Here is a 17,907-nt window from a genome sequence, read left to right as displayed (position 1 = left end):
GTTAAGAGACTACTATGCCTGATTAAACTTGCACTTGAAATCAGCTCTTCAGTCAGCACTTCTGAAAATTGGTCTCGAAGGAATGTTTCATAATAGAAAATCGCTAGTGCTTTAGTATTTGTGGAGCCTCTGAACTTCACTGCTAATGAAATCCCAGTGACCCAGTTCAGCTTCACAATCTGCTGTCCAAATAGAAAATACGGCTCCATAAGCCTCATCTTAACTATGCAGACACCATGTTTTGAAAACAAATAAGAAGTCATTTTTTAAGAGATTGTAGCCAAACTGTATATTGGTTAATATAGCATCCCCTCATCTGGGTACTGTGTGATATCCGACTGTGTTCTTTACACAGTCTTCATGAAGAGTGTGGATGATAACTGATTTTTTTGTCTTTTAGCTGTCAGGATTCATTCAGGAATTGTAGGAGAGGAAAAAAAAAAAGACTATTTCTGAACTATGCTGTTTTGGTATTTTGAACAACTGTCGAGTTTGTTACCATTATTAGTTCTCAAATTATTATTTTACTTTTTTTGTGTTTCCATTTGTTGCAGAAACGAATATGATGACACAATTCTTATCTTAGATGCTCTGAAGGTTACGGCCAACATTGTTTTTGGATATGCAACGTAAGGAAGTTTTGCTTCTGCTACGCCAAAGAGGTTTTGAAGCCAGAAGTGACCATGGAGATTGCATAGCTAATCTTTTACAGAGACACAGGCTAACTGTGTGCTAAAGGACCAGTAATTTGTATCCGTATCTGTGTCCTGATACTATCTTTGTTACTTCGTTAATTGAATCATTCCACAGTCTAACTGCCTGTGGCAGCGCGTTTGTAATGATTCCCAGTGTTTGACGCGCCCATTCAGATAGAAGGTAACTCCAGTGAGTCCAGAAACTGCCGGGCAGGGTTCCTGATCTTTTTTTTAATGGTTACTTGTAGGAATGCTCTACTCGTTATTACTACTTACATATTGCTCTAATTGCTCTAGATATTATTTCTTAGAGATGAAAAAAGATAATTTTCCCCTCAGACCCATAATGTTGTGTTTCTTTGTGCCAGTGGGGAGGGGGCAGCTGTGTCCTGTGTGCTCCTAACGGTACTTACCTTCTGTCCGAGCTCACGGTGCAGTCAAGTACTGTGGAGCATTTGACTAACTATAATCTATGTACCGTACCCGCTTCAGTCATGTGTCTCCTCTGTTCATGCAAGTTAAATCTCTAGAAAAAAATGTGTTAGAAATATAAATTACTGAATTATTTGAGGAGTAGCATATGGATTGGCCCCTGTGTTTCTTATTCTAAGTGTAAAGAGTAAAGTTACAGCCGCATTTGAAACTACTTGAAGAGGTTACTTACGCAGAAAGCTAAATAACCTCCTGCTATCAGTTTTCAAGTCAAGTGCAAAAGCTGTTGAATAGAAGTAGTCAAGACCTTTAATGAAGACCTCTTTAGAGAAATTTAAGCTTCTCATATAAACAGTTTGACATAAGCTCTGGTCAGCGGCTTGATTGTAAGTGAAATCTGCCCAGGATGAGTTGCTTGCAAATGGACGTGAAGAGCAGGTTGGCCTTAGACACAACCTGGTTTTCAAATTGTAGGGTTTCTTTCCCCCATTCCCAACACAACTTTGCTCCTTTTGTCCTCATGTTGATCTTAATCCTGCAGATGGTTCAGTGTTTTTTCTTTGTCTGATACTGGTGATCTCATAGGTGCCAAGGAGCAGAAGCTTTTGAAATTCAGCAGTTGGGGCTGGCCAATGGAATCTTCATGAAGTTCTTGAAGGACCGTTTGTTAGAAGACAAGAAGATTACTGTGCTGCTTGATGAGGTTGCAGAAGGTGAACTCCAGCTTACTGTACTAACACTCTTCTCAGCCTGCATTACTAAAAACTTCTTTGCTTAAATGTCGTTCTTCTCATGGGGAACGTGTTACATTACTTTAAGCTCTTCCTTGTTGTGTTTTGTTAAAATAACATCTTTTATCAAGAAGCAGGTGCTACTGGGCAGCACATTAGCGAAGTTCATAATATAAAGGGATCTGAGTTTCTTCAATAGTGATAGATTTATACTCTTCTTTTTAGTGAACCTTATTTGTTCTGAGTCTCTTTCTGCATGGAGCTATGAATTATCCATCCACAAAAATTACTCTTGTGTTTTGTGGTGTCAGCTGCTGGTGATAGTCCAGTCATTTCCACATTCATTTAAACAATTAACCGAGGCCTACCTACCTCAAAGAGTGCTATAGTGATGGTAATTACTTACTCTCTATCAAAGGGTGTAAGAGCATTATAAAGGGCAATCCACTACTTTAATATGCCTGGTTCGGTAATTGACTTTTATAATTGATGAGAGAAGTGTAAAGTGAAAACTGTTGAGGGAGAATGTGTTGCTTCTGTGCAAACATTTGCTTGAAACATAGAATAGATACGGCCATTAACAAAGAGCTGCCTGTGTAAGATTCTGTTATTTGCAGGTAATGCACATAATCAGCCAAGTTCTGCTGTATTTTCTTGGCGTGTACTTGATGCAGCTGCAGGTCTCAGAATTTTGCCCAGTCTGTCTTTTGACAGATCCAAAAAGCAGAAAAAATGCAAGAGGATCCTAAATGCACGGTAAAGTTCTGCTGTCAACAGGTCAGGCTCTTGAAAATGAAATGCAGAGATTAAACTGACAGGGCTTCTGTCGGTGCTCTGTTGAGGAAAGGGACTAGCTGAGATACCAGCATGGAATTTCTGTCAAATTGATGGCAATAGGAATCCAGCATACCCCAGGATGCACACTGAAATGTGATGGTTCTTGGTTACTGTTCGCCTGTTTGTCTGGTATGTATTCTCTGTCTTTTTGCTTATTGTTGGTATGCTGCTTGACTACAGCCCATAAAACAAACTTACCAGTCTGTATTTTAGATCTTATCTGGTAAACTTTTAATGAAGTTTCTGTGAAAAGTTAAATAAAGTTTCAGAAGATACCAGAATTATCCTGAAGAAATAGGATCTGTAGATGGTAAAACAGATTATTCCAAAGGCTGAAATTTTTTTTGTTTGTTTGTTGGGGTTTTTTTCCCACAGGGTGATGTGTTTTTCTTCTTTTGCCAGGTGCATTCAAGCAGAAAGCTTTTTGCTTTACGATTTGCACTTTTTGTTTGCGTACAGTACTGCTCAATTCTGCCGTTACGTAAATCCAAAGGAACGATTTGAGGACTTGCTGCGCTCTCCTTTGCAGCGGTAGAATCCCGAGCTGGCTGTAGCTGTGTTTGCTGGAAGCCTGGCAGCAGCTCTAACAGGGCACCTCCTGCTGGATGCTCGCTTGCTAAAGAAGTTTACAAATTTTATCATGAACAAATATCCAAAAACATTCTCACCCTCTTCTTCCCCTCATCCTTTTTGTCATCGCTTTGGGGTGTTCTTGAGTGGGTTACTATTCTCTGAGATTTCTCTCTCCTCTTCCCTCTCACTTTCATGGCCTCCCCATAAGAACATGTCACAATTCTGCCAGCAGCTATTTTCCCTACACTTTCCCAAGTGTCCTGTAAAATATGCGTGACTCCTACTGCTTCGTCTGTACTGCCAGGTTAATGTCATGTGCTGTAGATGTTCTGACGTGTGACCTATGACTTTATCTCATTCTTGAACTCGGAGTGGAGAGACAGATTCATTTGTCAGGCAGCGTGACAACTGTTGTTGTCAGTATTAGCCGATATTGGCTGTTCGTACATTGGTGCCCTGATGACACTTGAAGGTGTTCCAAAGGGAGTTCCTTCACTGCCCTCTCTCTGGTACGTATGTGTCATTCTTGTACTGGTGAGCCCAGCACTGACCCAGCGCTCCACAAGTGGCCTCACCAGTGCTGACCAGAGGGGGAGAATCACTTCCCTTGGCCCGCAGGCTGTCTTTGCCGCAGGAATGCATTGCTGGCTCATGGTCAGCTTGGTGTCCTCCAGGTCCCCAAGGTCCTTCTCCGCAGAGCTGCTTTCCAGCAAGCCAGTCCCCTCTCTGTACTGGTGCGTGGGGTTATTCCTGCCCACTTGCGGGACTCAATGTTTCCTGTTGTTGAACTTCATGAGATTCCTCTCTGCCCAATTCTCCATCCTTTCCAGATCCCTCTGGATGGCAGCACAACCCTCTGGTGTATCAGCCACTCCTCTCGGTTTTTAATCATCTGCAAGCTTGCTGAGAGTGCGCTCTGTCCTGTTATCCAGATCACTTGTGATGATGTTAAATAAGCAGTATTGGCCTCTTTATCAACCCCTAAAATACTCCACTTGCCTCCAATTCTTCAGAAATCCCCTCCAATGGTATTATTCGTATGCTTTAAGTTAGTCACTTTCATTAGGACCTTACTGAATCCGAGCTGTGATATTGAACTGGTTTTGAAATTCATGTGAGCGTGTTGACTAGGACACAAGCAGAATCCTCAGGATTCCCTGCAGGCACCTGGCCTGCTGTTTGAGCCTGCAGTGAACAGATAGCTGGGCGATGAATCCTTCTGAAACTGCGAGTTTTTATGGAAGTGCTGACACTGACATAACCGTAGCAACCAGACAGCGTTGCCGTGGTGTACTTAATGTAGTTAGCATTTCAGCAGCATTGATTTTGAGAGAAACTATGTGCATCTTATTTTTAGATATGGGCAAATGTCACCTTACCAGAGGCAAGCAAGCTTTGGAGATCCGCAGCAGTTTGTCTGAGAAAAGGGCATTAACTGATCCCATTCAACAAACCGTATCTTCTGCAGAGTCTCTGGCACGGAACCTACAGTGGGCCAAAGCTCATGGTATAGTACAGTCTACTTTTAGATGACCCTTCTTGCGCAATCGGAAAAACAAGAGGACGTACTTCCTTAATAATCTCTAGTCGGTGGGTTGTGACATTGAATGGCAACGGTAAAAATTAAGTTCATATCTGAAATTTCATTAGTATGTTCAGGTCTTGGAAATATTTGTGTTGAGGTTTACCTCTATGTAGGATTTCAATGAACAGGAGACATGCAGAATTCACCCCAAGTAAGTGTGTTTAAGACCACTCAGACACCGAAGGGGAGGCTTGTGTGGTGTCTGCCTCCTGGCATGGTCTCCCAGGGCTCTGTTTGTGTCTAACAGTGACACTTGTAAGGCATCGCTAATCTCATTCTGAAGTCATCACCCAAAACAGCCAGGTGAACTGGGTGGTAAAAGTGCCTGATGAGAAGGAGTTTTCAAAACTAAAATAAGGGTGAGATCACTTCTAGGCTTTCTCGACTTCTTTTAAGACGGGCAGTGGGGTTTAAGACCCTTTTATTTTTTTTACCTAAATATGTTGGAGTAAATTTTAAAATTTCTTTGACAGGTTTGGCAGAGGGTCAGGGGTGGCATTTTTAAGACTTAACTAGTTGTGTAGGCAGGCACTTTCACAGATGTAGGTTTTTATTTGTGGAAACTAGGCCTTAATTCTTGTTTGTTAAATGATTGAAATGCAAAACAAAAATTATAAAGACATAATGTTATCTTATGGTTTATTTGTTTAAAGCCATGCATAGAAGCGAATGTGTTTGGAATTTGGGAAGAGAATAGCCTTTATCTTTGTATAAAGGTATGTCTATGATAATGTTAAATAATCCACTTCCAGTGGGAGTAGAAGAACCCGTACAAAGCATGCAGACACAGAATGATGTCATTGACCCTTGAGCACTTTCAGATATATTCCTATGGAAGAAAAATGCTGTGGGCTAGGCTTTGTCAATGTGCACGTAGGCTGTGAAAGGAAAAAAAAAGAACCTGAAACTTGTTCTGCTGTCAAATTCAAAGGCTCCTATCATGCTATAGCTGTGTCTCCTATATATATTCATATATATATATATATATATATGAAAATACCGTATTCACCTTGCTGATTTGATTACAGATATGGAAACAAATTCTTGGGTCAGTAAGCTGTATGCTAGTTACAGTAAACCTTGCCTTGCTGGTTGCGCAGAGATTGGAAAGAGACCTGCGAAGCAGAAGTAGTCAGCCCTCTCTGGCAGCATCTGCCGGTTGCCGTGGGGTAGCAGCAAACAGCGTGGCTGCGCGCCCGCCTTCTGACCTGCTTTGCTTCAGGGTAGATAGACAAGTGATAGCCAGAGGGAGGGCAGGAGGAAGAGGTCTGTACCTTTTAAAACTTCTGAATTTAAAAACAAAATAAAAAAAAAAAGAAAATACATGTGCTGAGTTTTATTTAGAACATAATGATGTGTTATTTATTTGCAGAGCTTCCAGAAAGTATGTATCTTGAATTCAAATGTGGTGTTCAGATTCAGTTGGGCTTTGCAGCCGAGTTTTCCAATGTCATGATAATTTACACGCGAATAGTAAAGAAGCCACCTGAAATAGTAGTTTGCAGAGCCTACGTTACAGACTTTGCGCTCGTAAGTGCTTCCTTTTGGCATCTCCTTCCAGTGAAGTTGAAAGCTGTCTGGTCTCTCCATGTCAAACTGCATCTTTTGTAATAAAATGGGTCTGGACTGTTGAAATCAGGTGCTTACATTTACTGTTTTTTAATGCATATTTTTAATATATATAAAAATACATTAAAATGAATCTGAGCCCATCTTTTTCAAAATACCCTTTGTTTTTCGTTGTCTTAATATCCAGTATTTGTTATATTTAATTAAAGATGTTAAATGTCAGCAGCTGTTACGTGAGCTGAGGAGACACCTACCTTGCAGGACAAGGTTTCTTAAGCTTTAGTTTTACAGTTCTTTGCCCCTGGGTGATCCCGTCCCATTCCATTGATGTTACTCGGCTGATGACAGTAACGTGAAGGATAAGAGTAAAACAGAAAGCTCCTTGGGACAAAAAATCCTCCTTTTCTGATGTCTATGAAAGAGGACGTGGGGCAGAAAACCTTTTTAGGTAGAACAAAGAGGACGCTTCTGACACTTTATGAATAAAATATTTGAGTTAATGTGCATAATAAATACATGTATTTTTAGCCACAGAATTAGTGTTGTAGTACTGTGCGTTATAGAAGATAGTTAAAAAAGAGCAATGCTGAAGCGAGCACAGCAAGTTTGACAGGAGCTAGTAGCAGAAGAGGGTCATCTATCCAACATAACCCCTTCTGCCTGCGACTAACAGTGGTCTCGCAGCTTTTGCAAGTAATGGAAGATTGGCGTCTTCTTTCCCTTTAAGGAGAAGAAAATGCTGGCTGTATAAAAAGAAATACTGGTAACTATTTTACGATCTACGCGTTCCCTACCCTCAATTAAGCTCTCATTTCTTTCTTGCAACAGGACCTGGATGTGGATCCTAAAGAGGCCAATAAAGGAACTCCCGAGGAAACTGGAAGCTATTTAGTATCAAAGGACCTTCCCAAACACTGCCTCTACACCAGGCTGAGTTCACTGCAAAAACTAAGGGTAATAGATACATTATTCCTCACAAGTTTCATTCAGTTTAGCCCTGTTGCTTTGCAGTTGAGGTGGCTATGTATTGTCTGCATAAGGAACATGCTCTTCGGAGGAAAAAATGGCTAGTAGCACAATTTGGTGACTTTAGTTTCTTAGCTGAAAAATAAGAGCCAGGGAATCAATGCATATGCAATCCTGATAGTGTCGTGCAAGGCACTCTGTATTTTCTAGGCCCGTACTGAACTTTGACAAGATGATTGTTTTTGTGAAGATCAGCTATTGCACTGTGGGGATGTTCCTGTGCCCTGTAGTACCAGAAGAACGTGACCTGAAGCACAGCAGCATCTTACGAAGTCATTAGCAGGAGATGTAAACATTACATTTCATCTCCTTCCAGTCCAACCTGTGCTCTTGGGCATGCAGTTTTTGAAAGGGTCTCACTTCAACACGCTGTGGCACAGTTAAGTTTATCTCCGTATCTTTGTGTCATGCACATCTGTGCTGGACATCACTGGGTGGTACTTCAGTGCTTTTGGCAGCTGGTGTAATACGAGTGATTCTAGAAATAAAGACTGTCAGGTGAGCAAGTATTAACCAAAAGAGGGCCTCAGTAAACAAGTCTCACCAAATATGTGTCTTTAGCTCCTAAAAATGTTAGTCATCTTCTCCAGTAGACTGTGCCTCTTTAAGAGTTTCCTACATTGTTATTTGGGGAGGAAGTGTAACATCTTTTTTTTTTATTTTAATTCCCTCCGTCTCTTTCCGCTTTTGCAGGAACACTTGATCTTCACTGTTTGCTTGCACTATGAGTATCCGGGAATAGAAGATACAATGGATGAAAGAAAGGAAGTGAATGTTGGGAAGCCCCTTATTGCTAAATTAGGCCTTCATCATGGATTCAAAAATAACAACTGTCTCCAGACCTGTTGCATGGCTAATAATCCTTTCCATAATCAAATCGAAGCAAGTCCAGTGGCAACTAAATACTATGTTCCCAGTCATGGCCAACCAAATTCCTGTCCAGGCATTTACCAGCCGAACCGTGTTTGCCCAGATAGCGTGCAACAGCCAGGGGCATGTCCTTGCAATGGGACTTCAAGGATATTAGCTGCAAGACATGAAGTACGGAATTACTTCCCCCCTGTGGAAAAGAGTAATGTACCGGTAGAGACCACTGACGATACTGTTGAACTGGAATTCCTTCTCTCTGACAGCCTCAGATTCTCCAAACAGCAGTAGCTGTGATGTGTTCGGAACAGACCAGAGGATCATTGCGGAACGGGGGACCTTCCCCACTGCTTATCTGCCTTCTGGAGTTTGCGGGCTTCAGGACAAAGGGGCTGGAGAGTCTGGAGGTGGTACTGGGAATGAGGTTACGATGAACGTTTTTCAGATCCAAAGAGACAAAGCTGGACTGATGGATTTGGGAATGGAAGAGGCATGATTTTTAATTTTTTCTCCTATTTGATGTTTGATACAGGGAAAAACCTGAACTTGCCAGAGTTGCTTGTTCCATTCTCCAGCAGTCAAGCAGCTGACGAACAGAGGCAATCCTGCGTTTCTGGGAGGAAGCTGCCTGCCGCTGTTAGGGGATGAATGCGTAACAGCCTGGCTGTGGTGTCAAAGGTTCTCTTGAGATAGTAAAGCCTTGCATCTTCCCAGCTGCTTCTCCAGTACCTATTGGACTTAAAAGATTTACTGTAAATGTATGTTTCATAAATCTTCTGTTTTCAGAGGGGAATTGCTCATCCTATGCAAAACCAAGACAAACAGGTATAGCTGTCAGAGGAAAAAATGTTGACAGAATTACGCAGCAAAATTAATTTCCATGTCCTCTATGATTTAACATGGTTTTTAAAAATCCATTAGCCCCAAAATGATAAAGATTCCTTTCTCTCTCCTGTCTTTCAGTTTCGGTTGTTCAATACCCAGGGATTTCTTTTTAGATACTGCATTAAAATAAGGTTTTATGTATTTATATATGTTTTAACAGCCTCCTATTTGAGTATATAAGATAGCACATAATGTAAATGAACTCAGCGAAGAGGGAGCTTTTACAGAAGTGAAGATATTGTGTTTTAATATTCCAGTGTTAAGAATATGTCTCTTTCAAGCCCCAGTTTCTTTGCTTCCTGGTGTATGTATTGGGATCAGTCGCAGACATTCCAGTCCCTTGGAGGTAGCCAATAATCAGCTTTGACTGCGTTCTCCTCTCACGGGCACATGTCCGGTGACAGGCAGCAGCTGGCAGATGGGTGAAGAGCTGTGCAAGGAAACAGAACCTGAACCACGATAGTAAAATAATGTTATCACTTTTTTCTTTTTTAATTTGGGGGGTTGGTTTTTTTTTTTGATAACTAGATGACAAATCGTCAGAGGGAGCAAAGTCACAGGTTCATACCGTGGTGGATTGTTCTGATTATGACAATCTTTCTCTTATGTAATGTACTTAAGACTTTTGCTGATGAGATTTCTGGAAGGGGGTGGTCTTTTCATGGTCTGGAAGAACACTAAATGGAAATGTGAGGGAAAAGTGCCTGTTCATAACAAGCAAAGTATTGTGTGGGTAGTCATGCAGTAAGACATGCTGAAGGCTGAAATTGGATGGGTAAGAGGAGTGAAACTTCAGGGTTCTTCAGGCCAAAGTACAGGGATGGTACAGCAATGGTACAGGGGCACCAGCCATTGCTTTTCTGGGGCCATTGGGGGGGGGGGTGGAAGAAAAAAAAAAAAACAAACCTGAACAAACCATCCTCAGCTGTTTTCCAGGCCAAATGAATTTGTAGTGATTGAAATAAAAATGCTAAAAGTCTGCCCTAAAACTGTGAAAATCCAAGATAAAGATTCCAGCACACGCAGACTTACAAAGGATAAAGCCACTTTAAGTGCAGTCTGCCGAAGGCGAGGGACGCTCGCTTCATGTCGCGACCCGACACGCCAGATGTAGCCCTGCGTGTGCCAACACATTGGCTCTGGAGCTCATCCCTCCCCAGACAAGACGCCAAAAGTAGCAGCCTCCCAAGCCCAGCATCTCGCCATTGCAGGCAGAGGTGCAGCTCCTCCGAAAGCCAGCGGAGCTGCTGTCACGTGCTGCTTTACTGCTTCGGTGGACACGGGAACAGACAGACCTGGCCTGGGCTAGCTGCCGAACCCCTTAGATGTTGCAAAGTTTTTTCATCTGCCTTCAGGAAAGGGCAGTTTGCTCACCAAGCTGGTTTGCATATTCAGGTTGAATACTTTGGTCAAAAAATACGCATAAGTTTTTTTTGATGTTTGGTTTTGTTCCAGAATGCTGAAGAATCTGTGACTTGCTTTTGTGTGCCTGGGGTCAGGTGAGAGAACACTGATGTTTTATTAGGTCTTTAAAAGTCTTGATGCCATGAAATCTTGAAAATACTGGGGTGTGAGGTAATTAAAATTCAAGGGAATTTTCAGATATGTCTAGCAGCCTTTCCTGCCCAGGAAGTACTGATAAGCAGTATTGCTTTAATTAAAATCCCCCTCATGAAATAACTTTTTTTTTACTCTAGAAAAATTATGGTAGCGCTCTTCATTAAGTAGGCAGCAAAAAATACAGTAATGGAACCTCACTGAGGTGGTGGACAAAGCAGTTTAAATCTCCAGTTGAGATCCGCCCTTCTGGTGGGCTCCGTGGGCCCGGCAGCAGGCTGCCTGGGGGCCGAGGAGGTGCCGCATGCGGCCGGAGCGAGCGTCGGTGGGCACGGTAACGCGTTATTGACTGCGTCTGCTCATCTTCACCTTCGTCTCCGCTGGAAGGTGGATATATGTACCTGGACTTTAACGTAGTTATTTCCAAAAGGACAGCCATGCTTGAAGACATCTGCAAATGAGCTTGAGTTTCTGCCTTTCTCCTTTGGAGGGTATTAAACAGTGAAGTATTTATTGATGAATGAGACCTTACCTGTGCATTAATTATCCTGTGTAATTGACTTATCTCAAGCTTTAATTTTTGATTTATATGATCTAGTACTGTAACATTTAGCTGATACTTTGTCACAGTTTTCTAATTTGTGTAAAAGCTTATTCTGTTTTTTACTTCGTAATAAACTGTTGTCTACAAAACCATATATCTGTGCATCTGTAGTTGCTTCTACTCCTCCCGGTTCCCAGTTCAAAAAAAAAAACAAATTGTTTGAAAACAATACATATAATAAAATAGTTTCCTTAACAAAAAGGAAGGGGAGATCTGAATCATGAGCTTCAGCTCAAGTTAAACCTGTCTGCGTCCTGGGCAGGTTTTTCAAAAGGTTTCTCAAACTCTGCACTAGGAAGATTTTTTCCTTTTTTTTTTTTTTTTTTTTTTTTTTTTTGGCAAGTCTTTATGCCTTCTAGGCTTCTGATATCCCACTGTACTGGTGGCTAAACCTTATGATTCTTCTCCATCGCTTCGCAGGTATCCAAATGAGTTTCAGTAACACTTTTGATAATTTCCTTGAGAAATACGGAGAGAGAAAGAATCCGATTATTAAACTTGAAAAGTCCCGAGAGAGCCAGGGAACTCACTGGCTGCATCTGTTGTCTGTTTGCAGGTGCACTGCTTCGTGGTGTGGGAAGGGCTTCCAGGAGCGGCCGTGCCGACGTGTGAGTAGCTTGTCCAGTCCTGGGAGCGGCCGTGCCGACGTGTGAGTAGCTTGTCCAGTCCTGGGAGCGGCCGTGCCGATGCGGGAGTTGAAGCCAGCTGTGGGCAGCCAGCTGGCGCCTTGCGGTGGAATGGCTGCTCAGCGCTCGCTGCATTTTCTGCTACTGGAGAGCTCTAACACACATTGATTAATTCTCAAGTTCAGTACGTGGTCCTATGGCTCACAGTCTTTGTCAGCCTCGGCAGGAACTGATTAACCTTGGAGGCTCAGTGCCCAAGATGCCTGAACTGTAAGGAGAACATGGTGAAGAGAACATCCCAGAGCTCTAGAGACTGGGGAGGGACCTGTGCGCGTCCTCTGACAAAATGCTACCTGTGGCAGCAGGGTCTGTGGAGGAAAACTATGGTTCTGAGCCCCGTTTAGAAAGGGGGTGGTGATGGAAAGGCATTTTCTTACTGTATTGCTGCCTTTAGGAACTGTTTCAACTGTTTTAATTGTTGATGTTACGGGTGAGATCCTCTGGTTCTTAAGGCCAAGCTGCAGGAGGCATCCATTTCCTTTGGCCCACGGCCAGTAAAGCGCTGTGAAAGTTCAGCATGCATAAATTAAGCCAACATTTAAATCCCAGTGAAATCAGTGGGATTAAAATACGTGACTAAACCTGGGCATTTGTTAAAGCTTTCTTTGGCTTGTGATGCCCTTTCTGAACTTGGGATTTTTTCCTGAAGTGCAATCGTTAGGGGATAATACTTATATTTTGCTTGAAGTATCTGCTGGGCTAAGTTACTTCTGTGTTTGATATTTGGGTTTGGATGTTGAATAGGTTTGGAAGAACGGTTTTAAGGTGGTCCAAATAATCTCAGGCTTCTCTGGCAAAGGAAGAGCTCATATGCTTCAGAAAGGCCGATGCGCTCCTATTTCTCCTCCCCACTCTGCAGTAAGGTGGGCTAATTTAAATGCAAGAAGCTGGTATTAATGCAGCAATAAACTGAAAGTGATCCTATTTCTAGCAAAAGATAGGAACAGAGGAGCACGAGAGGCTTATGAAAAGAAAGAGCTCAGGTTAAACCACGACACTCCAAAATTAATGGTCTGGAATTCATTTGGTCTGTGGCATTTGGAATTTCACGCCCTTGGCCTTTGCTGACTGTGCTGGCCATGCTCTCCTGTCTGTAGGAGACGGTGCTGGGAGTCAACGCGGCACCAGCTGCCGCTGGCTTTGGGTAGGCATCCTCTGGCGTCTTTCTGCCTGGTGGCAAGCCGCCAAAGGACGTCCCTCCCGTCATAAGCAGCGAGACATTCGTATTGTCCTCTATGAGCATCTTTCTCTGCCGGTCCACTTGGTTTTCTGTCTTCTCCGCTTTGTACGAGTTCTGTAGGGCAGAAGGTTTCTCTGCTGAGGAGTTTCTGGAATAGCACTCTGAAATCACAATGCTGTTGGTAGCTTTCATGGGAAGGATTTTACAGTTCTGCCTAGGCCTGTCCTAGTGCTCTGTGACCCATTCGTCACGCGCTGTGGGGCCCTCGGAACAGCTGTTAGGTGGTGAAGGCATCAGGTAGCCAGAATATCATTCTGGAGCTCAGGCTGACCCGGGTTGGAAGTGTTAACTCATGTCACGCCCTGACCTGATTTTGGCGCAGCTGAGATCTGAAACCTTCCGGTGGTGGAGATGATCAGGTGGTGTTCCTGGCTTGCACTGTTTGACACCAGATCACGGAAACCAGTGAGCTTCATCCCTAATGCTGAGGCTGTGGGAAGAGGGATAGCCAAATACCGTGGGTGAAGTTTTATCCTCCGTCTAGTTCAGGTGGTGCATTGGCCTAATGGAGTTTTTCAAGTATTCTTTGCCCAGGGTGAGACGTTCTTTCTCTCACAGTGCAACTGTTTAAACAGCAGGAGGTATCCAAATAGCGCCGTCCTTTCACTTGCTTGAGCCATTTCCTCTTGCTGCCCAGTCAAAGCGCTCTTCGTGTTGGATTGGAGGCTCTTCGTGTTCCATGGAAACGGTAGGAGTGAAATTACCTTCTCTACCTCCGTAAAGCTCTGCAAGCTGCCTCCTCAGTAAAGCAGCCCTTTATCCTGGGAGCCCCTCCGCTGGCTCGGGCTGCAGGAGACCATCTGCGCTGTGACTCCTCGCTAGGACGTTGCAGGGCCGGGTTTGCTGTCTGGGAAGTTACTGCTTTTGTTCATGCATCGACTACTTCTCCTCATTCTGTCAGCTAATTATAAATAGCTTTGGCAGCTCTCGCACGCATCAAGCTTCAGGGCTGTGTTCACCTTGACACGTGTCCCTGAGCACTGCGAGTACAACGCCTTTCCGTGTTGCTCCTTCCTTGCACGGAGTTTTCATTCAGGCCGAGTAAGATCTGCTCACTTTCTGGAGCCTGGCATTTTGAGACCCAAGGTGTTTGCTATGAACTGGAGATAGGTTTAGGGTATCGGCAGTGGGAGAAGGGCTTGGGAATTTGGGGGGTTTGGGTGTTGGTTTGGTTTGTGTTTGGTTTTTCTTTTTAAAGTTCGATCATCCTTTTATTTTAGTAATTGTAATAGTCTAAGAATGGAGCAAGAACACCTCCATGTTGTGGAAATCAAGCAGTTATTAAATTTCTAAGGTACCACTGCTGCAATTCGGTCACACCAGGCTTATTTTAAGAGCTAATAAGAAAACATGCTGCCTCCTGTCCTCGTGGTTGCCACGCACTGGGAGCGTGAGGCCAGGATTTCCACAGCGACCGGCCCCGCACAGCATCCGCAGCGGATGCAGGAGCGACTCGGGCTTCCCCATCCCTGCATCAGGCACAGTCCTTGCAGTCTCTTGCTACCGCCCAGCTGCCATTTCTCAAAGCCAGTTGAAATTAGTATGAAAAGTCTTCAACCTGTTACGCAAATGGCCTCACTGCACCTAAGATCAAACAGCTCTCGGGTGTTTCCTGGGCTCTCTTACCACTTGCTGTGGTCGGTGCTTAGGACTTATGTCACCTCCCTAAAGGTGATGTGGCTCTACGTTCTGATGTCCCATAAGAGGAGGTGTGTTGGGTGTGCGTGGTGGGACAGCACCGGTCACCCTGGGCAGCTGGCACCTCTCCTGTCGATTGCCACGGGGCAGCCCGGAGACCTGGAGGAGCCTGTCCCCCTGGCCGCTGTCACAGAGCTGAAACTGCTCAGATTAATTCCCCTCTCAACGTGCCGGGCTTCAGTGCTGCAGGTTTTTAAAGCGGCCCCAGGGTTCCCTGTTTGCACCCCGTCTTCTTCGTGCCTGTCAGCTTTTCGCCTTTCTTTTCCCTTCCGCTCAATGCCAGCAGTACCCGTGCTGTCTGCCTCGCGCGACCAACTGAGAACCGGTCCGGAAATGTTTAAGAACTGCTTTGAGATTGCCAGAACGTACCAAACTTGAGCATTTTTTTGGCTGTAAGAAGCGTTGCAGCCTTTCAAGGAAGTACAGAGTACGACAGAATATTGATTTGCTGATTCTCAAAGTTTTGCAGGTTTTGCTTTAGGCCTGTTTTGGTGAAATGCAGAAAACTGCCGCAGACTCTGTTGCAGCTGCCAAGAAAACATTTCATTTAAAGCACTCATTAGATTACCAGCTCTGCTTTTAGTGGGAATAATGGGTTCATTTTAATCAGAAAATAGCTGTGCTTCCTATCAAGCCATTTACCTGTCCCGGCAGGCAGAGAGCGGCAGCTGTTTGCCTGGAATGGCAGAAATGATGTGCTGGCTGATGGCGGAGTGGGTTTTGCAGGACAGAAATGGGAGGCAGGACTTGTCACAGGGGAGACTCCCTGCTGGTATCGGTCATTCCGTCTTCACTGGCGTAATCCTGGGGGATAACGCGGTGGCCCCTCATGCTAAAAGAGGCTTTCCTCTGGTGGAACACACAGGAGAGAGCCGTGTGCTGGCTGCGTGCGAGGGATTTTGTTGTCATGTATGTCCTGTAGTGACGGACTCGGGAGGCACAAAACTTGCGCTGGAACTCCCCTTGCTGGGAGAAACCCGCCTGCTTCTGTCAAACACAGCGGGAGAAAAATGCCTGCACAACTGCGTGATTAACAGAGAAACACCAGTGACATACTCGTCCGAGTGCACAGAGCTAATTAAGTCGTGAGCTCTTTTACCTGATGAGCCAAAGTGATAAATTAAATCTCCTCCTACCACCTAAAGCCATAAATTCTAAGGATGCTTTTTGAAGACATCTCTAGATTGTTAATAAGTTTAATTCAAAAATTACAGAAATATTTTTGTATTATAACTCTTAGTTCCCTCATACCATGTTTGTTTAATGATGTGAAGTTTATGTGCACAGGTATAGATACAATGTTCACTGTTTTAAATGGGCCTTAACACAGTGCAGTCTGTTCTCTTAATGAACGCCTGGAGGATGCAATATGAGTTGTAGAGAACTAGAAGTGTATTGCAAACAACCACCAAGCTCTCCTCCTCCTTTCCGTTGTGCTCTGGTTTTTAACTGATGCCCTTTTACGGGATCCACCTCTGAGTTTGTCACTGCTGCTGGAGCATTCACTGAGCAACACCAGCACCGCTCCCGGTGGGAAGCCACGGGACACCTCTAGGTGACCTGCTTCCAGGTTCTTTTTGACGTTCTTTCTCCAGCCATAACTCTTGAGTCCAGCGCTCCGGGGTCAATCACGGGGACTGCACCCGAGTTCCTGCACGAGAGTCTGCGTAGTATCCTGCTTCTGGTGGATGGTGAAGGTTTGGAGCTGGGAGCAGCTGCAGGGCTGGAAACATCTGAAGAGCAGAGGATGTGGCTGTCCCTCTTCATGCCGGCTGGTGCAGCTTGACGAGAGGCTGATCTGACGCCCTCCGAGGGGTCTCAGGGGTGCATATAATTGTTGTATGTATGAAAATATCCGTATTCTTCGGGAAAGTTTAAGGGAGCACAGGCATGCTGTTTGAGTGTACCTGGTTCTTGGTGGGCGGTGGAGTACCGACTGCCTGGGACAGAGATTTGCCTTGGCCTTTGGTTGTCACCAGCAGTGACGCTGCTGGCGCGGGAGCGAGGGGGCAAGGGCAAATCCAGACAGCGAGATGGGAAGAGCGGTGCCGGCACTGGCTGTGCAGAGGTGCAGCACTCTGGGCAGCAGGACGGAAAAGCGGGGGTTTAAAGCTAATTATCATGTGTCTGCCAGGTCAAAATTGGGGGTTGGCTTGTGGTTTGGTGACAGGTATATTCCCTAGAGCTCAACTCTTGCAGGCCTTCCCGGTCCTTGTCAGGTGGTGAGCGGCTGTGAGGAATGAGGGGTTTCACCCTCCGCTCAGTCGTCCTCTTCCCGTCGGCTTCTCTTTTCCTTTCCTCACCCGATGAGACGAGCCGCCTGCTCAGCAGGCCCCGGGTGTGCTGGGATGCCATGCGTCCCCTTACACCTCGTGCACTCCCGTCATCTCCTTTTTTAAGACAAGTAATTGTAACTCCTCACTGCTGCTGCTGGCAATCCAATAATCAGTTCTTCCTTATAAACTCTGACAAACACCACCCCCTCTCTTTTCTGTTTTAGACTGTAAGTTTCCAGAACTGGAAAAGCTCTGCCAGATGCCAAGCAGCAAACTTCCCTTTCCTAACAGAATATGATAGTAAAAAAGGATAAAAGACAGGTTTGTTGTCTGAAGGTTCCCAAGAGAAATAACTGCCCATTCTCCACTAATTCTATTTAAAGTTATTGTCTTTTTAGACTCATTAGTTACAATATTTACATATTGCTATCATCTTGGTGCTAGTCAATAGGTATAATAAAGTTAATATCTAATAATAGCTGTCTTGAGAACGATATTAGTAATACTCGTACATATACAAGTGATACTGAGTCATCAGCGGCAGCAGCTTCTCAAGCGAGCAGATGGTGGCTCTGTAAGAAAACACGTTTCCTCGCCTTACCCCCGGTTTGTTCCCCGGCTGAGCAAAGATGACTCGGGAGTAGCA

The 17,907-nt window shown here is 44.4% G+C and overlaps 1 protein-coding gene across 4 annotated transcripts in view; it reads left to right on the top strand.

The window, feature by feature from the left end:
• Positions 1-11,455, top strand: part of MALT1 (MALT1 paracaspase) — a 33,764-nt gene extending 22,309 nt beyond the window's left edge. For all 4 annotated transcript variants that reach the window (XM_074569103.1, XM_074569102.1, XM_074569101.1 and 1 more), the window contains 6 exons: positions 555-629; positions 1,713-1,840; positions 4,626-4,775; positions 6,226-6,383; positions 7,251-7,376; positions 8,142-11,455. In XM_074569103.1, coding sequence (XP_074425204.1) covers positions 555-629; positions 1,713-1,840; positions 4,626-4,775; positions 6,226-6,383; positions 7,251-7,376; positions 8,142-8,606 — 1,102 coding nt within the window. In that variant the 3' untranslated portion in view covers positions 8,607-11,455. The remainder of the gene's footprint in view (positions 1-554; positions 630-1,712; positions 1,841-4,625; positions 4,776-6,225; positions 6,384-7,250; positions 7,377-8,141) is intronic.
• Positions 11,456-17,907: the final 6,452 nt, after the last annotated feature.

This window comes from Larus michahellis, chromosome Z, assembly GCF_964199755.1.
Source record: "Larus michahellis chromosome Z, bLarMic1.1, whole genome shotgun sequence".
Classification (NCBI taxonomy): Eukaryota; Metazoa; Chordata; class Aves; order Charadriiformes; family Laridae; genus Larus; species Larus michahellis.
This window is presented reverse-complemented; position numbering and strand designations above follow the sequence as displayed.